This window comes from Pangasianodon hypophthalmus, chromosome 26 (genome assembly GCF_027358585.1).
Source record: "Pangasianodon hypophthalmus isolate fPanHyp1 chromosome 26, fPanHyp1.pri, whole genome shotgun sequence".
Classification (NCBI taxonomy): Eukaryota; Metazoa; Chordata; class Actinopteri; order Siluriformes; family Pangasiidae; genus Pangasianodon; species Pangasianodon hypophthalmus.
In genome coordinates this window covers 8,178,620-8,204,580 of record NC_069735.1, presented here as the reverse complement: position 1 = coordinate 8,204,580, position 25,961 = coordinate 8,178,620, and the positions used below count along the sequence as shown (strand labels likewise).

The window sequence follows — 25,961 nt, the reverse complement described above, 5'->3', positions numbered from 1 at the left end:
ACTATCTGTCTCTTGTGTTAAAGGTTCTTTGGTTTTCCCCATTTTCATGAAGACATTTTTCATGTGTGCAACCTCATATTTATAACCCGAAGTAACAGGACATGGTCAAAGGCAACAACAGGGTTTTTGTACACCGAGAGTGTGTTTGCAATGATGGATTACCACAGTCTTGTAATATAAATTAAAAAAAAAACTTTAATATTTTTCAAGCCATTAAAAAATACTAGTAACGCATAGAACAGCAAAATACAGAACATGTAACCAACTTTGGCTTAATCACAACAGCTAGAAACAGTCCTACATGTATTACACGCATATATAAATGTAAAAAAATCCCTATCCTTAACCAGTACAACTCTTAACAGAGAGAAACATTAGCCATTTTCACCATTATCATTACTTCCTAGACTACCCAGGAGGTCAGATCAGCAGGGAGCCATATTTCAATGGGCCCTGTGACCTCTGACCTTTTTAAGTGATTACATTGGCTACAGATAAAGGAGAATGAGAGCTGAAATTGGCCCACACAGAGAACAGAACGTCAGTGTGTATGGACTGGGACTAGTACAAGGTCTGTAGGTGTCCACGTCATCACTGTTCTTTCTCTGAGGTTCTGTGACAAGTTTTGGTGACGCACTTGATGTCCTCCAACATCTCTTGGGCCGTCTGTCTGAGGGCTGAGTGGCGGCTTGAAGCCAACTGATGGATTCTCTCCACTGGAAGGGAAAGCTGGAGGTCTGGATTGATTTGGGCCAGTAATTCACCCTCCACTAGCAGCGACTGGAGCAGCCGTAGGGCCTGCAGACATACCTCTGAGTCCCGGTCTGATGATGATAAAAAAAAAATAATAATAACAATGATTATATAGCACCTTACTAAAGCCCAAGGATGAGCCATAACAATAATCACAAAAAGTAATTCTAGCAACCTAAGACAAATGTAATACAAGATACCAATAGACAGAAAAGACGGAGATGAAGGGAGGGAGAAAGAGAAGGAAGAAGTGACAGAGATATTCAATAAATGTCCAAGTGTTGCCTGAAGATACCTCAATACATGTGACTTCATTCTCTCACACATTCTCTCATAAACGCCTCATTTTGTAAATAAATAAATAAATAAATCATGGAAAATGATGAAATGATGGCAATCACAATCATCTTATCAGGTGAATCCTGTTGTCAGGACCTCAACTTCATGATAAACTGGGATATGCAAAGAAAAGAATTTCACTGTGCTGTTATGTGACAAACAAAGGCTTCTTCTTCCTCCTCTTTTTCTTCTTCTTCTTCTCTTAAAAAAGCTGGCTGGTCAACAGACACCAGGAACGATGCCAACAGAACAATCTGTAACAGCTTCATTCTTAAGAGCATTAGATTTAGGCTGAATCCCAAACAGCTGCCCAATGCTTCAGTGTTACAAATGATTCCTTATCTACCCTACATATTGCACTATATGCTCATAAGCAAATCTTTCTGAATTGAAGCCAGAATGCACAAACAACCAACACAAAATGATAGAAAAGATCACCACAGATCACCACTTTGCAGCATATTGTTTGACAGCTCAAAATACATATAGTTTAACTGTTCCAGAAATTTGTCAACAAAGTCCATGCAAGGTAAATGACCTTGGCTACCAGTTTGGTGAGGATAATAATGATTGGTAACAATGGAGAAGCCGTAATATTGAACAGGGTGTGGTTTGCACAAAAGGGCGATGCTTGCTTAGAGCTCCAAATGTGCCAGAGGTGACGCTGATATAGTAATAAATAATATAATAAGAAAAAATATATAATATGAAAAAAGGGAAAGAGAGACAGTTTGTGTGTGTTGTTGGTGGGATGACTATAAATGGTAGTCATACCCTCCCGAGAAAGAGAAAGAGAGAGAGAGAGAGAGAGAGAGAGCTGTTCTTAATCCTCCCTGCCACATTTCAGTTGGCATGACGTCAAAGCTGAGATCAGATAAGGTCTGAAGCCTCAGGAGGCCTTTCTCAGCTGCACTCACTCAAGTCACACTCACACACAGTCACAGATGCAAATCCACACACATACACACACCTTCAAGCAGGGTGCATATAAGTGGCAGGAGTGCAGGACTCTCGCTGATGTACGTCAGTCCATTTACGCTGAGGCTGACGTTGTATAAAGCCATCAGCATCAGCCTGCACACACACATACACACACACACATACACACACACACAAACTCACTATAACATCTGGTAGTCAGTAGATTACTGAGTATATTTATATTTAGTCCATGAAGGCATTGTTTAACATAGAAGTTGTATTAGCAATCTTAATAAGGTACACAATTCCTATGCTGCTATGCAGAACTGAGTGTGTGTGTGTGTGTGTATACACTCACTAACCATTTTATTAGGAACACCTATACGTCTGAATATTCATGCAATATCCAATCAGCCAATCATGTTGCAGCAGTGCAATGCATTACATCATGCAAGAGCTTCAGTTAATGCTCAGATCAAACAGAATGGGGAAAAATTGGGATCACTGTGACTCTGACTTGACATGTTTGTTGGTACCAGGTGGGATGTACTGAGTATTTGTGAAAAGGCTGAACTCCTGGGATTTTCACACACAGCAATCTCTAGAGATTAAACACAGCATGGTGCAAAAAGCAAAAAAATCCAGTGAGCAGCAGTTCTGCAGGTGAAAACACCTTGCTGATAAGAGAGGTCAGAGGAGAACGGACTGGTTCAAGCTCAAATAACCAGTCTTTACAACCGTGATGAGCAGAAAAGCATCTCAGACTGTCCAGCACGTCGAACCTTGAGGCAGACGGGCTACATCAGCAAAAAAACCACATCAGGTTCCACTCTTGTCAGCCAAGAACTGGAATCTGCGACTACAGTGGGCACGGGCTCCCAGTTTTAGACTGGAAAATACCATGCAATATTTTTTTCATGAATGAATGAGAAGGTGTACAGGTTTCCCTAATAAGGTGGTCAGTGAGTGTATATGTCCATGTGAGCACATGCACACTCGTGTGTGTGTGTGTGTGTGTGTGTGTTAACCCACACTTTAAGCTTTGGAAAGACCCCAGACTTCATTAACCCAAGCAGCTGCATCAGAGTGTCCAACAAGACATGCGCAGAGCTGGAAATGAAGTCCCTCCCACAAGCCACCGCCGCCAAATCTGCAAATAAGTCAATATTCTGAATCTGCTTTATATACTGCAAATAAACGTAAAAGAAACGAATGACTCTTAACCCTTACTGGTGATGACACCAGCCAGTGCTAGCACAAACTGGTGCTCGTGGGAATTGTAGTTCTGCTGCTGGGTTTTTTCCTCCTCGTCCAGAGATTTCACAAAACTCTCCAGGGTTTGACCTGCTACACTTAGGAATGGTTCCAGCTTTCCCTTCACAGAGAAGCACATATAAAAGAGGTGAATATAATAATGATTGACTATCACTTCTCATACTTTGTGTTCAATGTGGCATCCATGTGCTAATCTGAACAGTGTTCACCAACAGAAAAGTCACAAATACCAACCACTCAATGCTGTTCTGTTTCACACAGCAGATTCATGTATGAATGTACTGACATTTCATTTCATCAATGTTCATTTATCATCTTCAGTAAACGCTTTTTCCTGGTCAGGGAGGCAAAGGATCTGGAACGTATCCTGGGAACATTGGGCAGGAATGGGATATTGATAGGATATGGATGTGTCCCTGGATAGGACACACTGACTCACACCTAGGAGCAATTTAGAGTAGCCAGTCTACCTACCAGCATGTTTTTGCGAGGTGGAAGGAAACTGGAGAAACTGAAGGAAACCCCTGCAAACCTGTGGAGAACACAGGAAACTCCGCACAGATAGTAACTTGAGCCCAGGATTGAACCAAGGATCCTGAAGCTGTGAGGCAGCAATGCTACCTGCTGCATCACCATATCACCCGTTTCATCATTGTTATTTGTGAAAATTCAATATTGTTGATCATTTCACTTGCATCTGCATTGCTAATGTTCACCTCTCTTTGATCACAGACCCAATGTCTCTTTCTCTCAGAGTAAGCAATTAGTTGAGTACAGCAATCAGTAAAAAAGGACCTCCTGGTATGTAAGCTAATACATCAACCCAAAGTGAAGATTTGAAGATTTACTGATAACTGCCTTCTGCTAATTCATTCATCTGCACACTGCTTTATAAAAAATATATTTAAATAAACATGTAAGCACTCATAAGAGGAGATTACTTTTATATAAAAACCAACTAAGATATAAAAACAAATTTGTAACTTAATTGTCATTATCAATATAGCATACTAACTTGAACCATTGCATGGTTTATAGGTTATTATTTATTTTTCTGTATTACGTATGGTAGAATACAGCAAATGGAAATACCTACCAATTATCTGATCAGGTTTACTGTAATACAGATTTAGCATTTTGGAAATTATGAACTGAAAAACACTGTTTAATGCCTTGTCCATACATTGCCTTAACAATGGACTAAAGTTTTAGAGCATTTCAGTCTTAGTCATGACAGACGCCTTTATTAAGGTGACTCACATCAGCCAGTATGTCCCTTACAGCCTCTTCTCTACGGGATGCGCTCCAGAGCACAGTGCAGGTTGCGGCACCCAGGCCTGTACAGAACTCTGCCTGCTGCTGCAGCTGCTCGCGGCTCTCCCATAACCGCTCCCTTAGAACCAGTTTCTCCTGAGAGCAAACGCACACCTTAGAGTTTACAGCTACAATTTCTTACGAAAAAGTCTGTGCATATGAAACCTGAATGAAAATTCAAAAATAAACTCAAGCAATGAGCCAGGCCATATTCCAAGTCATGTTTTTTCTAAGGTATCTTTGTAACTGTATGATTATTACAGGTCCAAAACACTCATAAACTGCACCTTTAATGTTGTACGTAGATATTCCAAGCATCTGTCATACAGATATTTTTCTGTTCTGTTCCACCCTTTCTTTACACAATCAGATCTCTCTTGTTCTCTCTCCATTTCCCTCACCTCTCTCTCTCTCTGGCACTCGGACTGTGCTGCATCGAGGCGGGAGTAGAGGTGCAAACACTCCTGCTTCAGCTGCTGCTGCTGCTCCTGGCTCTGTTCCCTAACTGTAAAACAAGCAGCACAGGAATGGATTTCCTACAAAGCATTATAGCATTACTGAAATGTTCAACTGGGCTGGGATCTGGCGACTGTTAAGGGCATTTGCATCACTTTCACATTCAACAAACCATTCAGTGGATATTGCCATCCTGGAAGAGACCACCCTGTTAGGAGAGTCATGTTTCATCAGAAGTCAGAAGAACTTTACTGATTTGCAGTGAGCTTTTGCTTTAAGGGGACTAGTGAACCCATTTGGGAAGGTGGGAGGAAACTCATGTGGACATGCGAAAACTGCACAGACAGTAACCCAAGCCCAGGATCGAATTAGGGACCCTGAAGATGTGAGGCAACAACGTTACCTGCTGCACCACTGTGCTGCCCAGCAACTAAACAGAAGAAACAAATTTATACATAGTGGAAATATTTTTTCTCTGATCACAACTAACATTTACAAGAAATTGCCCCTTTCCCTTTGTTTTCATTCAGGCAGTACAATGAGAATCAAAGCTGTTGGCAAAAATTTTCAGACTATTCTACTGGGATTAAATCCAGTGTCACTTGCAATTTGTCAAATGATAACTATTTATTATTTTGGTATGTGGAGCAATACAGAGCAATACAGATATACTGTAATATCAGCTAATGTTGAGTAGATTTCTTGCACTATTTCACAATGGAACAATACTAAACATAATTATCCTCAATATTAATTCATCTTACATGTGTCTAGAGAGCGGGCTTTGTGCAGAGCATCCAGAAAGTCACCGTTAATGACTTTAGGCAGAAATTCCCGTAGCTGCATGACCTCAGTGCACAGCCTCTCCAAGTCTCTCTTTTGGACTCTGACAAAACAATCCCCTCCTGGATCCTATAAGGATTGGTCAAAAAAATACCATGAAGTGTATTTTATTTCTTGACACTCCCACTGCTGGGATGAAACATGCTTGCAGGCAAATTTGCAAAGCTAAATTGCTTCTAGGTGTGGATGAGTGTGTGAAGGTGTGTGTGAACTGGAATCCTATCCAGGGTGTATTCCCACATCACGCCCAGCGTTCCCAGGATAAGCGCTGGAACCACTTTGACACTAACCAGAATAAAGCAGTTACTGAAGATGAATCACTTTGATTCCTTCCTTTCCCTCTTCCAGTTTGATACTCTTTCTTTTTTTAATTCACCCCAACTCCATATTTCTGTTTCCTTAAACACTTTACACTGCAATGCCTGAACATATTTATATGATTACATGTGTGGTGCAGCTGCATATCTCTTATATTCACTGTCTTTGATTTACTTGTTTGCTTTCATTTCAAATATGAATCCTAAATAAATTCACTTAAGTGAAATGAACGCACATAAATACACATAAATAATAAAAATAGTTGTTTGACCCTTATACAGTACTTCCATTGCCATGGACAACTTAAAATGAAAGTGGCGCCATCTTGTGGATACTGCGTGTATCGACTGCAAAAAGGCAAACGTGATCGATACTGACGCTTAAATATTCCTTAATTCCATTTAAAATGGCATGTTAAGCTAAATACTACACTATCGCACTGAATTTGTCCCTAATGTGCCATTTTGTACTAGTAAACAATTCATTTTTAGATTCTTTCCATGCTAGCCAGAACCTGAAATGAAATGAGATGGGTTAGCTAGCTAAGCTCAGTCTGTGCTAACAAATGTCACTTCCTTGTCAACATTCAGATGCTGTTTTTTTCTTTCTTTCTTTCTTTTTAAAACTTATATTTTTCTGTGGTGACCGAACTGGAAATCGTTTGCGCTTTAATTTATTTTGTAAATCTCGATTTAACTGATGCTAGCTAGCTATGTTTACCCAAATCACTTGACATTACTTTTTTGTGGTGGCTGATAACTAAAGCACACATAAGAGTGATGTGTAATGTTACCTCTCTTGCACTTAATGGAGGTACTTTAGTGAAGTCTGGCGCTTGCATCGTGACAAAACGCTTCTTGTCTAAATAACTGTTCACTCGTATAACTTTAGAGGTAATTTTGTGCCTCTGAGGCAGACAGGCTGTCTAAATGGCTCCCTCTGCTGGTTCTTCTGGGTACTGGATGAGCAGTCTTTGTGGCTGAGAAGGGTCTTGTCTGCATCCTGCAAGACTACAAACCACGCCCATTACAAAGGAACGCCTACTAGCAAATCACACTACACAACATTCCCACGCCCACCCCCCCAAGCCTAACCCTAAGCCTAACCCTAACCCCAATCCTAACCCTAAGCCTAACTCCAATCCTAACCCTAAGCCTAACCCCAACCCTAAGCCTAAGCCTAAGCCTAACTCTAACCCTAACCCTAACCCTAGGAAGGCTGGGTAGGTGAGCAGAAATATGCCCATACAGGCATAAGGGGTTGACCTGCTCAGTCTAGTGACTCGCCTCCACTCTGCTTTCCTTTCCATGGCATCCTAAACTAATCAATGTTAAAAACAACACATAAAATTCAGCCAAAGCCCAACAGTGGCAACTGCCAAGCCTTGGTATCTACCAGAGCTATAGCAGTGCTTAACAGGCACCGGCCCTTTCCTTGGGTCATGCACTTTCCTTGGGTCCCTATACAACCACGCAGTTTTCAGACTGTGATGGAGGGGGTCGTTGTATATTTAAAAACCTAACCCTAAGCCTAACCCTGGTTTGTAATCCTGACTGATCTTTTACATATTTGTAACTTGTAATAGTGGGCGTAGCTTGTAAGGGGCGTGGTTTGTAATCCTGCAGGACTCAGACAGATACACTTTGAATTTCCTGTCATCCGTGCCCTAATAATGAACTCTCATTTTTCCTCGTCATCTCACCAAAACTGAGGTAAACTGGGACTGCTCAGCAATTGTATGCATGCCGCAGACCATGGTGGGATGTGAATAGCTTGATTTTATCATGCGGTAAACACGTCTGAAAGCATCTGCCCTTCCTCATTATGTTTCTCCAAACATTTACTCAGGTTTTTTCTTCTTTCTCACCCATCTGTATATATACACAAGAAATAAAACACTTCAGGATGTGCTGTTATAGGAAAATAATCCATAACAAGATGTTGTGTTGTGGTCTGTTGCAAAGTGGAGTTACTGTTAACACCTCAAAGCTGAATATTTTCCTGCAACAACACATCCCAAAATGTTGTTTTTTTCTTGTATACCACAGCAATTTCCCAGAGATTACAATTTTATTCATATTTATACATGTTTTCATGTTTTCCTACATTTCATTCACTTCAACATCATACACACTACCACATTGCATTAATTTCCTTTACACTGAATTACTTTTGCAATTTCAGGCTACTCAGTGATGTGATTTACATGAGACTTAGTGTTTCAGAGTCTGTGGGTATTTTTTCTCTATATCCAATGTCCTTATCACAAATTTCAGCCGTTGCAGTGAGATTACATTTTAATTACTGTCATATATCTGTTTTTACCATATTTTAGAATCACCGATTGAATACATAATTAATGCATTTCTAAACAGGGTCTCATTAAAAGGCTGTACATGAATCACTTTAATTTCCTCCTTCTCCAAGTACTCCACATGTTCTAGCACTGATAGTAATCCCTTTCACATCCTAAACATGTTCAGTAATGTTGCTGAGAGAGAACAGAAAAGGCTTCTGGTGGATTTTATAGCATTCATTTTGAAGCAAGCAAAATAAGCAATGTGGAAGATGTGTGGCCTAACAAATGGCTCATTTTACACATGTCAGGCTTCAGCATTTTGGCCATCTATATCTGAAGAAAGGAATCTTTTCTTTATTAAAATTAATTAATAATGATTTTAATCTGGTTATTTCTGTTTATCCAAGCGAAAGCTCCCTCAGATACAGGGACCCACTATCCAGGAAAGCTGATCAGCAACATATTATCACACCATGTCTGTCAACTTCAATATATTTACTGGGCAAACATTTGTCCAGATCTTTACAAGTGAGGAAGGATACAGTCAGGCACAAGGCTGATACAGTAAATGAGCTGACAGTGACACAATGCTGCAAGAGTATTTAACTGACCAGAGAGAAGTGAAAGATAAAAAAAAGAGAGAGACACAATGGGGAAAAAAAGCCTTGGAATAAAGCTACACTCTTAGAGAATACGAGCCCTTCAAGCAACGTAGCTTTCTAAAATGTTTCTACTAGAAAGCCTTTCTGATAGGGAAATACTGTACAGTTTTACATAGAACTAGTGATGTTGAAAAGGTAGGATTGAAGCTCTGTATCAATGCTTATGTTGTTTTCCTGTAATGATGTCAATGATGATGACTTGAAGCTTCATTTAGAGACTGCTTCAAAACATGGGTTTTGGCAGGTTGTTTCAGATCTATAGTCTGACCATGTACCAGCATATTCAATCTCAAAACCGTATTCACTGTACACACTGTCAAGAAACACTGTCACTGTTCAGATGAAGCACACTATCCTTTTGATTTTAATCAAAGATCATAAATGACCTATAAAACAAAACACAATTTATAGATTTATAAGCTCTACCAACATACAGAAAGATATTGCTATATACTTAAAATTCATGAAAAACACAATACACTTTCAAGAAGTCCTTTATCTGACATGGATTACAGCATCCATTTCTTTTTGGCCCTTGCTGGTCCAAATTTTACACATTATTTAATTTCATGTAAAACAATTTCATAATGTACACAGGTCTATATTTTCTTCACTACTACAGGGCACTATTGAACATTTGAAGCCTTGAGAAACAAGCCATTTTTCCACAGTGGCTGGAAAGCTGCCGCCCTTCATAAAGCTTTATCTCAGCATTACTAGAACTTTCAAGGCTTCTCCCAGAGTGACAACTGAAGAACTCTAAAAGTCCCCATGAAACAAAAAGCTGTGATTTGATTTGATATGTATTTCCTCCTGAAACAGGAAGTCAGAATGAGGTTGATTTTTAAACGCTTGAAGGACTTGGACAACAGCCAGTAGCGTTTGAGACACACCACACAGACCAGCAAATCTAAACAAACCTGACAGTAGCTTAGTGAGCAAGCTAAATATGGAGAACTGGGAAGAGATGAACGAGAGCCTTTTACTTACTCTCACTGATAGAGAAGCCCTGACTGTGTATCATGTTCTCAGCTAGTCTCAGGAAGAGACATATTTCAGCATTGTAAAACACCTCTGAGAAATGCTTCACATAACCATGACCTACCATTTCAATATGAATAATCTACAACCATTTTTTCTCCACCAAGCGATGGTTAGAGAAGTGAATAGTGTGCAGAAAGACGCACAGCAAATACATCTTGATGAACCATATTACTGTAGCTAACATGCTGCTACTGAAGAGCAAGACCCCGCCTCCAGAGGCAGGACATATATGGCTCTAGATAGCATTTAATGGGCTACGTCATAGCCCATAATGCAACTAGCCCAATGGAGATCACAAAGTTGTACCTAAATATGAATCATTAAAATGTTTAATTGTTTTCCAGGAATTGATGAAATATAAAATTAAAACAAGAATATCTTCAAAACTATTTTTTCCCCCATACAGTGTCATATTGGTGTCCATAAAACTAAGGGGCAGCTCTGAAAAATCCATTTTGATTTCAGAGGCATTTTAAGAATTTATTTTTTTTCCTAAGAAGGGGTTTTTTTGTATGAGCTATTGCCACAAAATATGATTCAGCACATTTGTGAGTAAATGAGTTGAGTGAAAAATTTGAGAAATATGTTAACAGCTGTACACTCCTGGGCAAAAAAAAAAAAGGCCCAAAATGGCAAAAATATTAATCTTTTAATGGTCTTAACAACAAATCATTGAATTAAACAAATGCACTCCTGAGAGCTCCTGTGCTTTTTAATTTACTGGTTTACTTTTGCTGCAGTGAACTGTTTGGAGAAAAGCTAGAAACAGGGAAAGTCACGTATACAGTCTTGTATGCAAAATTAAAATCATGATAATGATTTTTATTGATGGATGATGGGTGTTCAAAATTTTCCAAAAATATCTTCTGGGATGTTTTTTTTTTTTTAAAGATTAGTCATTATTTGGTTCTCTGCCACACCTCATGCAGCCCATCAAGAACCTCAAGGCTTAAAATTTACAGAAATCAAAGGGAAAAGCTATCCTATACTAAACTTCTTTATCTATTCGTTTAATTCTTGCTAATTTCCTGATCAGTGATTTGTTGGTAAGAGCATAAAAAGCTTAACAGTTTGCCATTTTGGGCTTGGCTCGGTTTTTTTTTTTTTTGCCCTGGAGTGTGTTCTCGTCTGTAGCTCAGCGGGTAAATCCGATTCCGAAGATTATAATCCTTGTCTGCTTTTCGCCCCTCCCGCAATACGCAGAGTAAAAACTCCAGTCCTGGACTTCCGCATAACCCGCTTAAGTTTCAGAGTGTGCGCGGTTGTCTTTTGTTGTCTGAGCAGGAGCCTCTCCGACCTGTACGGCGTGCTCGGGGAAAATACAAAGAAATCATTTTATTTCCCCTCCTCCGCCACTAGAAGAGCATTATTAGGTGCGGAAGCATGTCGGTGGGCATCGAGTTGGGCTTTTCTAACGACGAGGTGCTGAGCGCGCGCTTCCCGCTGCACCGCGCCTGCAGGGACGGAGACGTGCGCGCGCTCTGCTCCCTGCTGCAGCGCCCCGGCGACCGAGCACAGCTCCAGGCGGAGGACTCCTTCTACGGCTGGACTCCCATTCACTGGGCGGCCCACTTCGGAAAGGTAGTTACCTCGTGTACCTGTCCGGCCGACTAGGTGACGAATAAAGGGCTAGAAAAAAATTGTTTAGAGAAGTATAGAGTTTAGAGTTAGTGACATTTTAGGTCAGATTAGTAGTGGCCGCTCGCGCGCTGATTGCCGGGTGACAGTAGTGTGTTTCAACAACACAAACCGTGTCGTGTCTCACGTCGTGTTTCATGTATTCGCTAATTAGCGGCTAAATTGTGCACGCACGCGCACCCACATATCCCAGAAATTAGCTCGTATTGAAGACAGCTGCAGAGGAAAACTAGCATCGTCAGTCAGCCAGGGGCGGGGGAGCGCGTGCGCGGGGGAGCGCGCGGAGAAAAGTGCGTCATTGATTGGTTGATCGAGAGCCAATAAAACGCGGCCCGCCAAAACCGCTGTGCAGAAGATAAGCTTTCTGTGACGCTGTCAGACAATACCTCTTCCGTGAACCTAGGTGTTTGGGATTCTCTCATTCATTAAAAAACAAAAAAACATTGTTTAATATGTGTACTAGTGTGAAATATATAAGTATGTACGAAAATATAAGTATTAGTGTCTACTAAATACATAAAGACAAGTTAATGTTTTATGGCTGTACCACTGTCTGATAATGCGGCGCTCCCCGTGATTTAAAAATAAACGGCCGTGTAGCTGGTAGCTATTTTTAGCCTCATTCCTAACGGAAGTTTCCACAGGAACCCCTTGAACTGAGGCCAGTGAAAATAGTGGTGTAAAATGTCACTTGATTTAAGATTAATTCTGACATAACAGCAGTAAATCCTAAATCTCACCCTAGTATACACAGATAATTTTGTGTTTTCTGGACTTGCTTATTTTGCTAATAGCTCATAAGTTCAGTTAGTTAAAAAGAGAGAGGTTTCTTGATCCCAGTGAGAATGTAAGCCAGCTTCTTACATCAACATGGCTGCTGTGCTGTTTTGGAGGATCCTTTCATGGCAGAACAGAAGAGTTTAGAATTGTTTGTGTGTTTTTCCTGAAGGAAAGTGTCTCAGATGTTGGAAAGTTTGTGTTTGTGTGTGAGAGCCAAGCCTGAAAGTCAGAATCTGAGCAGTGAGTCACCATGACTCGCTGTGCTAAAATGGCTAAACAGCTGCTGAAAACAACGAGGGCCAAGAAACAAACCTAAATATTAAGGACTTTTTTATTGCTTTATCTGACAGTAGATTTATGGCAAGTCTCTGTTTCCGGACAGTCTGCACCGGGTCCAGAATAGTGCGAGTAAGTGTGTTACCCTTCTAGGGTGTATCATTTGGTTATTGCCATGTGATTTGGCAGAAAAAGGAAAAGTCCCTAAGCAGTTGACTATATACTGAAAAGAATGCAGTTTCGGACAACCAGTGGATCCTTTTTGCAGAATGAAACTTTAGCTGTGCATCTCATTTTATCGTGGTCCTGCCACTGTTCTCTGTAGGTCCATTAATACAGACACAGATGATATGTCTGTGTGTTGTGACATCTTCAGGCTGCGCATTATTTTGTTCAGTTCTCTCAGTGTGTTACATACTTGCATGTTCCTGTCATCCATACACGCTAATTAATCCAACTGGTAAGAGCTGGTGTGTGTAGTGCAACAGGCGGTGGGATTCAGAACGAGTAGTGCACGCTGTAATTACAGCATTGAGGTATGTCACATCAGTGTGAAGTACATTTTGTTTAAAAATGCATACCAAATAAAAACATATATAAAAATCAGTAGAGAGTAAAGTTTTCTCTTTCTGGTTGTTCAAAAAGAGAATTAAAAATGCTGATGACTGCTAACCTACTGAGCCTACTCGTCTAATGGGTAACTATAAATATTCATAAACAACAACAAATAGTCACACGATCTTCTTGTCGTAGGCTAATGATATATACACTCCTGTATACTTTATTGTTTGTGGCACTATGTTCCTACAGGCTGTGTTATTTTGTCCCACTGCGTGTGTATATATGCATGACTTGACATAGACTGGATTTGAAAACATGGTGGAGCCTGTCTGAGGGTTTTAGTTGTCATCTTTACTGGAAAACAGTGTCACTAATTGTCTGTCTCTTATCGCCCCGCTACAGCTGGAGTGTGTGTTGAGGTTGGTACAGGTGGGATGTGAGGTGAACGCTGTGACAACTCGCTTTTCGCAAACTCCGGCACACATCGCTGCATTCGGAGGACACCCAGAGTGCCTTGTATGGCTCCTGCAGGCTGGTGCTGATATCAACAGACAGGTGAGTGCTTTATCATGAAAGTGGTGTAATGATTGTGGTCAGTATTGACCATTAAAATAGTTGTAGGTGCATTTTTTACTTGTACTATGGCTTTTTTGTCATCGAATAAACTAAATTTACAGTAAAAGCTCTTGTTCATCACATGACGTGCGATATTGCTTAAATATGTCATGGTCATTCATATATGATGGAGATCCATCATTCTCTACAAATTTCCCCCCCTTTTTTTTTTTTGCTGAGATGTACTTGTTTTTACATATTTTATGTACTCAGTTCAATAGTACCTAATAGTTGTAATGTGAAGTCTTTTTAAATTTTTGTTTCTGATCTCGATTAACCTCCAGTTGCAGTAAAACTGAAATGATTCTAAAACAAGGTATTTCAGAAAATCTTTTTACTTGGAATCCCATTACAAAAATACATTGCCTGCAACTTTGAGAAAATATAGCTTTTAAAAATTTTAAATGAGTATTTTGTCACTTTGCTATGACTTAATATTAAAAGTCTGACCAGGATAATTTTAAGGAAGGCAATATCACACGTAAATAATTTGCGATGACAATTAAACTGTACGTACGTTAAACGATACAGTTTGGCAGGTTTAACTGCTACACGGTCTTCAACAGTCAGTTATTCTTTGCATTCCTCAGAGATGATCTGCCTGCCATGCCTCTTGTAGGACATTCCAGAGGTTTAACATTGGACATCTCCCTCAAAATGTTTGATCCAGCTCCTCCCAGAGCAGCTTGATTAGTTTAAGCTTTGCTGACTGGGCAGTTCGTTCCATTACAGATTTGCAGGGCCTTCTTCTATCTCTTGCAAGGCTATGACATGGTTTTGGAGTTGTTGAAAGTCAGACATAACCGTCAAGGAAAATGTGAACATGGTGTCAACAGTCTCTTAAAGAATAACAATGCAGTAGCTGTCATCTCATATGACACAGAAATATATTGCTAGAACTCCAAATGACAAGCAAGAAAAGATCATATTCAGACTAAAAAAAATGAAGAAGGCACATCCTAGGATAGTGATGAGTTTGCTCAGGGCTGGATGGAGGAGAGAGTGAGTATCCCTGTACAGTCTGCTGTATTTGTGAGGTTTGACCTACATTCTGCTGTTTCTATAGAGCAACTAGTTTGATGTGTTTTCCCTGCCTCTAGAGGAAGATCACTGCATCTTTCTCTCTGGCCAGTCTCTTGAAAGCACAGATTTGCTCCAGTTTCACCATGTTGGCACTTGTCATGTCACTCTACAGTACCCCAGTGGCCCTCTGCCTGGTTTCTTGTGAAATGAAAGCTTGCAATGCCTTACAGCTTTTTTATTTCGCAAGCTGTGGGGTAAAGCTGTTGGTTTGTGTACATTTACATTAAATGCTTCATATGTGTCGTTTCAGGATTATATGGGTGAAGCCCCCATCCATAAAGCTGCAAGGGCAGGTAGCATGGATTGTATCAATGCCCTGTTGTTCTCAGGTGCAAAACCAGAGTAAGTTATCCTGTGCTTCCTCTTTCATTGTTACACTTCTGCTGTTAACCATGAAACACTGTCTTTAAGGGGTATCCACCAAAAAAAATTTACTATCAGTCATACTACTGGAATTCTCCATATAAAGAAGCCAGATGGTGCAGAATGCCTCGAGTCACTGGCACAATAATTTGCCCAGACACTTTTGCCAAATGTGGATGGTTTTGGGTGCACAAGGGCCTCATCAAGTCCATTTTGCATTGCATGTAGCTCTAAGTAGCTTATGTGCAGTTTGTTTCCAAAGACAAACCATTTTTATTAGCTGTATTAATCCAATACTCTGACATGAAAATAAAGTGTATTGTTTTTAGATTGATTCTGACTTTTACTGTTATATGGAAGATTGAACAGCAGAGTGAATGAATTTCCCTGCTGTGTACCATTCAGAGGCCATTGGTATTAAACAGACTGAGCTTTTTTTGGTGGATTTCCCTTTTTCAGACATTTGTTGTAACCTTTTGCTTTGACCTTAAGTAACTGAGTTACTTTCATGAGCCTGTAATGAACAGCCATATTTCTGTTAGGCCAAAAACAAATGCACAGTTCTTAATTTATGCCGTATACAAATGTCCAAAGCCACAAATACGACTCACACCCCTAAATTGTGTCATCAAATGGCTATTCGTAGATATGCCACAACTAAATTTATTATTGTCTTTGTGCTTGTAGAGGTGTACTTTCTATAATCTGTAAAAGTTAGACGTAGCAAGCCTGTAAAGTTTCTAGTGAGAGCACGTATTGTAATGCAAAAATATCAGACTCTGCCATGAGTAGATCATTAAGGCTGACGTACTCTTACTTGGCTCTTATTGAAATGAAGCCTTGTCATAAGTAATCAAGTGAATTATAGCATTAACAAACTTCAGGTTCTGTTCCATGTCACACTTGCTATGTGATTTCATGCTGCCTTTAATCTAAAATTAGAATATTCCTTCGTCTGGTAGTCCTACCACATCTTGTAATTCCCAGTTGGTTAATGATTAAAGCAGATCCTAAGATCACAGACTAAATGGATTGTAGTAATGTGAATTCTAATATTACATTCACCAAAAAGATTCTTCGAAATGTCTGAAGACATTAGGCATTAAAAGGATTGTGCATTTGTTCAGTAAGTGTAATGTAATTGTATAATGGGTTAAGGTAATAGATAAGCGTGTGTCGTGTGTTTGTTGCTAAACTCTGTACTTGAAGAGAGGAAAGCTCATTGTGGGGTTTTTGGTGGGTGGCCTTGGGTTCATTTTTTAAGAGATTTAAGGGATTGTACTTAGTGGAACTATTTTGCTAGACTATTCAACCTCAGAAATTCTAAAAAATTGTGGTGACAGCACAAAAAATATGTAATAAATTTGAACCTCATGAGCAGACATTTCCATCCATTGTGCTTATCAAAACAGATTTCCTAGAATATACACAGAGGACTTTCTGTAGCCGTTGATTGTCATTCTTTTCCTATTCTTTCTTCAGCGTGTTTGGAAGAATGCTACAGAATTTTTTTCCCTCACAAAATATAAAATTAGTTTGGAGATTGTTTGAGATTTTTGAAGTAGTAAAAGTTCGCTTGTATTTCACACAATTACTTTTTTTTTTTACCTAACATATCAAAAAATAAAAGTAAACATGTTTAAACTACCAGCTTATTTTCACAATTTGATTAATTAGCTATAGCTTTAATCCAAAGGTAATGTTGTGCAGGAATTTTGGTGGAATAATAATAATAATAATTATATATATGTATATATTATATATACTTGTCTAAGCTTAAAAAGATTTTTTTTTAAAAAAAATGGCAGTATTATTAGTTTACTGCAAGTCTGTAAAGAAAATGATCATCTCTAAGGACTCCTTTAGGGTTCTGCGAGCTGGCTGATAGACTTATTACTTCTGAATTGTAAATGTCAACCCTTATGAAATGTATACAAACTGATTATGATAAAGGATTATACCTTACACTGTCATGTAATATTAAGAAATATTTCAATCTGCTTGATTTTATCAGTGGCCTGTTTTTAAAGAAGGACTTCAGGCATAAAGGAATGTGTCCATATTTTAAATTTTGCCGGTAAATTGATACAGTTGACCTCAATCTTTGAGGGATCCGGTGATTTTTCCAATTTGGATAAACTAATATTAATATTGCAGGATGTTCTACTGTAATAGTATTTTTTTTTTCTTAAAGCATTACATTTAAAAATCATTGTAGGTCTTTGGCACAATGTAAATTGGAATGTTTGCTACTTTTTAAATAATTGAAAAGTTGCACATGAATGTAGTTAAGGGTGGCTAAATGAACTTCTGCTGCAAGTATTAAAGATTGCATTTGAATTTTAACTATATAGGAGATACAGTATTTGAATGCACTTAAATATTAATGAGCTGATAATTTAGCAGTATTGCTACACTATGCATTTCTATTAAATATATATCCTACCATTAAATATAAAGCACATGGTTCCCCAACATTTGTATTACACTTTACCCAGTAGATTGTCGTATTTCTGAGATTCAGCCACAGAAGAAGTGACCTGAGAAATGGAACCTCGCATAGTTAAAAAGAGAGAGTTAAATATTTGCTGTTAAATATAAGCCTACTCTTAACACCTTCTATGTCAAGAAATAACAAAGGTCACTTGGATTAAAAAAAAAAAATAAAAAAAAAAATAGGAAGCTTCAATTCGCTTGATTTAATTTGCCCAACGTATGGCTAAAAGTAGAACATAGGAACTTAAACATAGAGTTTTTGCATTTGAATGGGTAAATACATGAATAATATTTTGTTTTGGCAGTCATCATTTGCGTACAAGTCTTTTAAGTTCAAAAAGTTTGGGTCTGTTTTTAAAGATTGTTCTGTAGTTCTATTGTCAGTGAATTTTTTTTTTACAGACGATTGCCTTGAAGATTTAATCTGTGATCTATAACTCAATATTTAATTCAGTTTATCTGAGTTAGGTTTTTTGTGCCAGGTTAATGAAAATAAAATGAAAGATCCAGACATGAAAGCTCCAGTAATTTTTTGATTATCGTGTAATTTATTGTTGAATCTCCTCCAGAAAGGAAATAGTGAATGATGAAAAATGATAAATGAAGATAAAGGAAACAATAAATGATGAAAATATGAAACTCCTGCTGAATGTTCAAAAGCTCAGTATCAAACCAGAGCAGAGTTAGGAAACGATCTTAGCAGCAGTACTTCATTTTGCTTGAAACAATTCGAAGTGGTCACCACTACATGAGGCCTACGGCGTTAATCATTCAAAACTCTCTTTTTAATGAGCTTTCAGCCCTCAAGCTTTCTGAAATATTGTAATTATATGCAGTCTGACCTACACAAAATGATTGTCATCTAGTTAGCAAGATGAGCCTGGTTCAGCAAGTGTAGGTTCTGTAAAGGCAAATGTGCAAGTGTTTTTGTGCTTCCTAGAAATAAATGTATGTTTCTCTGTTGAACCTTTTTGAGTTTGACATATATGAAGTTATGTTGCTTTATTTTCTGAAAGTAGCATGTTCAAAAAAAAAAAAAAAAGAAAAACAACTTATTGAAGCTACATTGTGAAACATTACAGAGAAGGAAAACCCCTACACATCTCAATGTTTTGCAGCCATTGAAATTGAACATGACTTGATTTTCTCAAGTAAAGCCCAGAAAAGGGGGGAAGCATTCCAAAAACTGCTGAATCTGCCACACGTGCTTCAGCGAACACCCTTACAGTTGTGGCAATGAGTGTTCTCACTATCGCTTCCTTCAGTATCTACACACTGGCAAACTGTCGAGGTATTTCTTGCGGTGATTGGTTTTGATATTAGGAACTCAGTAATGATAGTATTGTTTAGATATGCATGCTTTGCTTAGACAGCATCAGCTTTGTTAATTTTTTTTAATCATTTATTATTTTTTTCTTTTTCAATTTGCAGGAAAGACTCGTGTAGTAGCTAGTCTGAAATGATATTAAAACATCTTACATGTGGTTAGTAAATATGTAGATATGTAGATATGAATGTACTACTAGTAGTATGCTTAGACTCACAAAGCAAAGCATTACAGGAATGATGAAAACAAATGCTTCCTTGAGCAAATTCATTACAAATTTGTAAGCCTAATATTGACTGTAATCTTTAGATGTATAAATATCTTATAAAACATAGCTATTCAATGCCAGACAATGACTGACTGAAGTCATGGGAAGTGGTGTCAGGCCTGTTGTTATGCCCTGAGAATTGTATCACATTAACACACATGATTAAGTAACAGTGGTATTTTGTCGTAATGGGCATAGTAGAAAAAATAGCCAATATTAAGTAGCACCAATTATGTCAACTAAATGCCAACTACCTTTATCTAACGAACATGAGGAAAATAGTACAAAACATTGAAGTACCACATCCACCACAAATGACCAAATCATGGACTGATGTGTATTTTTCCACTTAATGTAACAATATGGAGAGATCCATACATTACGGTGAGCTTAGAAACCCCATAGCACTGAGCAAAAAGAAGCTACTTACAAAGTGAATTACAAGGTTTCAGCATTAAACTTTATGTAATGACTCCTTTGTAAGAATGTCCTTACAGATGTATGCCTGAATGAAGGAGTTTAGCTAAAATACAGTGCTGAGTTAAGGCAACACCAACAGGACAAAACCCCAACCATACTTACAGGAGGTTCTGTAGTGCTGATTTAATGGTACCTGGTACTTGTACAACGATGCAGACAGTAAGCAGAGAGGCATTAGGTGGGACGTCTTCTATATGAGTAAATTATTATCCAGAAAATATAACGTATACTTAACACAATATTTCAAATGCCTCATCATCAAACACGGCATTACTCTCACTGCTCATCTCTACAAGGTCTATTATATTACAAAAGCCTGGCAGAAAGCTAGGCACACAATGCGCTAGAGTTGTTTTTTTAATTAAAAGAATTAAACCTCTTGTAATTGACCTTTAAATTATTGTGAGATGATAATCCTGATAAGATTATTGTTGTGTTAAATTTCCATTTCACCAAGAAAGAAAAATATTGGCATATGCCTACTATTACTACTTTCTTGGTGAAATGGAAATTTAACACAACACTAATCTGATCACAGTTATCATCTCACAATGAAATGTACATTTGTAATTGTTTGAATTATTAATGATTAAATAAATGTACTACACAGATAAATGTACAGCACAAACTTTAATACAGTATAGGTGTATTATTTTTATACAGATGATGTGTATTATTTGGATCTGTATAGCTCTAATGGGTTCAAACACAGATGCAGGTTGGTGCTGTTTATATTCAGTATTAACACCTACACAGCATTTGTAACGTGATAGTATTTTTATTCTGAATACTATAAATAGGTTATCTCCATACTGTAGCCAGTGGTGGCTACTCTGTAATTCGTTCCATTTGCTTTTCCTTTACACCATCTCGGACCATTGTCTGGCATTGTTTAGAAATACTTTTAATCTGTTCATTTCTGTGTCTCAGCAGATTCAAATGAAACTGATGCACTTGGAAGCATTTACATTTTCTATTTAAGCTTGGGGATTGTAGGTAGGAATTTGTAAAGGCAAGCCAGTCATGTTGTCTTTTTTTTTGTGTGTGTCAAAACTGTTTAACTTTGTCTTCTTTTTGTGCTCAGGACTTGTCCCAAATGAATTGTTTATGTACATGGATGAAGTAGTGGTTGAGGGACAGTCTAGGAGAAATGATAAGTTCATGGATGAACCCACCAACATTTCATCTGGTCTTGTGAAGCTCCATTATTCCTTATTATGTTACCTTTCTAGTCATAAAGATGTTTCGTTTAATAATTGAATGTAGTCTGCTAGTGCAATTATGGCATAATTATAAATTGTTTTTGCAAACCAAAGTAAGTGATTTTAGATAATCAAATTGAATTTTGAGAAATAATCTACCAGAATTGCCAGCATGTCTAATGGGTAGTAAAAATTACATCACCAATTAACTTCAGATTTTTTTCCCCCTAGGTCCTTTAACTGTTAACTGCTCTGTAGTCATTTATAATTGGACTAATCTCATTGTTATAAAGAAACATTTTGATATTGTTTTTTTTTTTAATTATTAGAAAAAGACTTGCTTTTTATCCTTTATACGGCAAAAATGGTTTAATGGTATTTTTATTTATTCATTTTAAACAAATCCTTGGCATTCAGTACACTTTAATAATAAACTTTATTAGCCTAAATATTTATCTTACTAGATTGCTAGCTATATATATTTTCTGTATCTTACGATTTCAAAGATTTTGTTTAAAAAATGACCTTTTTAAATGGGTTGGTTCATCCAGGAGTTCTTTATTTTTGTAAGCTACACACTGCAGATGGACTTGTGTATATGGACATACAATATGTACTGTTTGAACTGTGTTGCTTCTAGAGTGTTTGCATTATTAGAATTAATGGCATGTCTAAAAACATAGTAACAATATCTGAAATTGGTTGAACTTCAAGTCTGTGTCTGATTATAGTTTGTATTGATCACGCCCAATGTGCTGGTTATAGTGTGCCCAAAATGAGCATATTGAAAATGAATCATGTTAGAAAGTTAAATTTTAAGAAAATGCAAATGATCAGTACCATATACTTTCCTTTTGCAGTGTGTACTCATTGAAAATCTCCAAATTAAAAAAAAAATTAAATAAATAAATCATAGTAAGGGACAATATAGGCATTTGTTTGCTTATGATCATGATTGAAATGATTTTTCCCTGTTGATTAGACATTGCTGTTCATCGCTGTAGACCATTGTAGTGATCATCTTTCTTCGCTGTGCAGATTAAGGAACACAAACGGATTGACTGCGGCCGACCTGGCCCGTGCACAGGGCTTCCAGGACTGTGCTCAGCTCCTCTCCAATGCAGAGAATCAACTCAAGCACATAAATGGGTTTGGCCGTAATGGAACTGACCTCACCCACATCCAAGGGCGGAGTCTTCTTAATGGGATAACCAATAGGAAGAGGCTTCATGATTGCTCAGAGCCAAATCATGTCAAGAAAGCAAGAGTTGACTGTAAGTGTTAATAAGAGTGACAATCTTCTGACGGTTATAGAAACAGTGGGAAGTGAATGTGTATTTACCTAATTTGTGAATGCTCCTTCTATAGGCATGGATTTTCCTCTGAAGACTGTCAGTGTGATGGAGGCGGATATTGAAAGTATGCATGTAGAATCTGCCCCAGACAACCAATCAGGTGCGACTGGACCTTTTCCACCTTTGCCTACTGACAGTGAGCATCATGTGGACAGTTTTGCAATGGACAGTCGTTCTCCCTCCTCACACATAGTGGAGCCTGCTCCTTGGCGTTGTACAAACTCTTATGCCTACCTGTAATCTGTTATGAAAAAATCCGCTGTAGGCTAGTATAGACTTTCCCAGGACATATATTGATCAGATTTATTACCTACATTTATGGTGCTCATATTTTACCATACTTAACATTTAAAACATTTAATGATTTCAGTATTATAAGGTGCTATCTGATGCTCTATTAAAACAGATCTTCTCCCAAAGTTTACACAGATAAACTAGCAGAACTCTGGATTTTTCAAATTGGATTTCTGAACACTGGTCAAACAGACTTTTTTCCACCCTCTGTTTAGTTGTAGAACCATGGTTTCATATGTAACCTTCTGATAATTCATTTTTAAAATGAAACCTTCATTTTAATAGAAAGCATTCACATTAAATGTTAGATTGTCTGCTTTGAACTTCTGCTAGATGACCATCAGTCCCGGTTCAATTTATTAAGCATACTGCATGTAGCTAGCTAATGCCAGTGTTATCTGATGGTGGCTGAAATATTAGCTTTCTTCTGTGCTGAAAACTTTATCATGCTGTAATACTAGTGAAAACAGTTCACCAAGACGGGTCCTGTTGCATACGCTTCTTGATCATACAGCTACAACTTCTCCTCAGGTCTGACACTTCGTATCTTGATTGGCCATTCATATGAATTCATATTTATAAACTGATCTAAAAAAAAATAGGCGAGCAAGATGATTTGCCTGAAACTAAGAGACTTAAGAGTCCTTCTCTATGTCATCATTAACAAAGTTGGTCACGTATTAGTCAAAGAACTACTAAATCGATTCAGTGGTATTGTCAAATATTCAGTCGCTGACTTAAGAATCAAAGTCGTTATGTATTGTATTTACATTATGTTTATATATTTATACCCCTAGTAAAAAAAATTATCCTGGATGATGATTGACTAGCGCATAGAACCTTCTAAAACCAGGTCTATCTGTGAGATTGGAACATTTTTCAAAAATTTGGTTTTAAATTTACACCGGAATAAAAATGCAGTCGATGTAAATTTGACTAAAATACCAGATAAAACCTTATTATACTGAGGTCAATTTTAAGTATATGCATTTATTTAAAATGTTTAGGATTGTGAAAGCTTCCAGTCACGTTTGTGTTAAACATGCAGTATCAGATTTCAATCATACCTTTTAAAATCACTCTTGCTGGACCAAAATAAGTACATAGTTAAACTTTCGGAATTAGGAATAATTTTCATTTGTTGGTCAATCCAGAGTGCCTGTTTTTCCATTGCCACTTTAGATTACATTGTTGGATTTTCCATCTTTGTAATAATTTTGTGACTTCTGGTCAATTGAGACTGATTTTACTGTTTGGATGGATGAATCCTGTATTTGTGAAACAAAAACATATTGATTGAATGGTAGGAAGTGTAAACCCTCCTCCTTACACACTAGACACTCATTTATTATTTGAGCTGATAGTCCACAAGACTCCCCTGCTGTGCTGCTTCATCTTCACTTATTCCCCCGTCTGGCTCTATCTGACCCCATGTTTTGTTTTGAATGACAGATGGCACCATAGAAATAGCCACAGGCTTAAGCAATGGCCACGCACAACAGAAGAGTTTTGACACAAACGGCCATTGCCACCCACACCAGCCAGACGCGCCCGAGCTGGGCAGCAGCATGTGCGGCTCACTGCACCTCGGCGGCAGCCCCAGCAGCTACATGTCTCACAGGCCCTTGTGGGCCACGTTCTCATCAGACTTCAGTGATCATCTGCACTACGGCCACTACCACGGTTTTGGAGACACGGCTGAAGACCTGGAGGAGGCTGGAAGCCGCCACGAGCACATTACAACTGTGAAGCTTGAGCAACACTACAACCAAGAGGTGTTAAATGCCATGCAACTGTTTCATGGATCATGAAGGGTTAGAGCCCATTTGTTTGTATAAAAGTGGGCGTAAAGAGCCACCCACCCGCCTTAAACCTTAACCAGTTTACCCTGACTTTGCCCTTGCACCTTAAAAAAGGCCACAGTAAAAGAGTATTATTTTTTTTGTGGGGAAAAGCCTTTGTACCAAAGGGGTATTCGTGGTTTTTTCATCTGACTTTTTGTGATCTCTTTATTTTATGGTATGTTTCAATAACGGATAAATTGATAATGATTAAGTAGAGCAACAGTGGATGATTTGTTGTTAACTGTGGTGCATTCAGCGTTCCTATTTTTTCCCCCCACTTTCTCACCACAGGAGTTTAAGGACTTATTTGAATAGCCTTGTAGGATTTCATGATTTTTCCGTTTGTATGTTTGTAGGGGTTTGTGCCAATATTTTTCCCCTTAAGTAGTTTGGCACTAGCATTATAAAATGTATTGTTTCCTGTTTCTAGTTTTGCTGAGAAGTTGAGTTGAATGGATTATGTAAAATCCAATGAATTTCACTGTAAAAGTATTTGTTTTGAGAAAATGGACATTTTACATTCCTTCTATCTTTTGTGTTGTGATATATAAAAGTATTTGAGACAGAATGTGTTCCTCTCATTTTTTCCTTCTTGACTTTTCAATGCAATTTAATGTTTCAGTGGGTTATATTTAATCTGCATTTTAATTTTCATGTGCATTAGGTACGATTTGTGAAAATTACATCTCGATCAGTTAATAGGTGGAGTTGAATAAATGAAAATTTGAAATAATTTTTTGAAAACTCCTTGAGCCTGTCCCCAATCCCACCTATGTACACATGTAACTTCTGCCATGAAAACCAATAATGGTTCAGCAAGAGTTTGCATTAGCAAGGACTGTCATAACATTACTTCTGAGTGCACTCATTCATTCAGCTGCTTGAAAGCCAAGTAACAACTCTATAAACATGCAGAATTCTCCTCATAATGATTCATGGGGATGTGTAAGGGGGCGTGTCTATAGAATGACTGACAAGAGGACAATCTAAATACAAACAAATATTCCGGACCGGAAGGCAGGTTTCCAAAATGTGTATGTGTTTTTTTTTTTTCAGCCACGTAAAACATCTGTGCTGAGATTGGCTTAAAGTATTCCTTTTTTAAATCATTTACACATATTTTCCACATTACTTGTACTAGTAAGAAATGAAAAA

General features: G+C 38.0%; 2 protein-coding genes across 4 annotated transcripts; one reads left to right on the top strand and one right to left on the bottom strand.

The window, feature by feature from the left end:
- Nucleotides 1–175: 175 nt before the first annotated feature.
- hsf2bp (heat shock transcription factor 2 binding protein) lies at nucleotides 176–12,118 on the bottom strand. Of its 3 annotated transcripts, none has more exons than XM_034300023.2 (9): nucleotides 11,814–12,118; nucleotides 5,823–5,970; nucleotides 5,462–5,488; nucleotides 5,004–5,107; nucleotides 4,549–4,698; nucleotides 3,244–3,388; nucleotides 3,046–3,163; nucleotides 2,063–2,166; nucleotides 176–824 (listed from the first exon to the last, which is right to left on the bottom strand). In XM_034300023.2, exons 2-9 carry the CDS (start codon nucleotides 5,902–5,904, stop codon nucleotides 592–594), a joined length of 963 nt encoding a protein of 320 aa, XP_034155914.1. In that variant the 5' UTR covers nucleotides 5,905–5,970; nucleotides 11,814–12,118; the 3' UTR covers nucleotides 176–591. The 3 variants fall into 3 exon arrangements, with proteins under 3 accessions (XP_034155914.1, XP_034155913.1, XP_026787982.1); XM_034300022.2 differs by lacking the exon at nucleotides 11,814–12,118 and adding an exon at nucleotides 7,013–7,201; XM_026932181.3 differs by lacking the exons at nucleotides 5,462–5,488; nucleotides 11,814–12,118 and adding an exon at nucleotides 7,013–7,201.
- Nucleotides 11,466–25,374, top strand: ankrd10a (ankyrin repeat domain 10a). Its single transcript, XM_026931724.3, has 6 exons — nucleotides 11,466–11,805; nucleotides 13,882–14,034; nucleotides 15,428–15,519; nucleotides 22,352–22,587; nucleotides 22,682–22,768; nucleotides 24,415–25,374. Exons 1-6 carry the CDS (start codon nucleotides 11,608–11,610, stop codon nucleotides 24,771–24,773), a joined length of 1,125 nt encoding a protein of 374 aa, XP_026787525.1. The 5' UTR covers nucleotides 11,466–11,607; the 3' UTR covers nucleotides 24,774–25,374.
- Nucleotides 25,375–25,961: the final 587 nt, after the last annotated feature.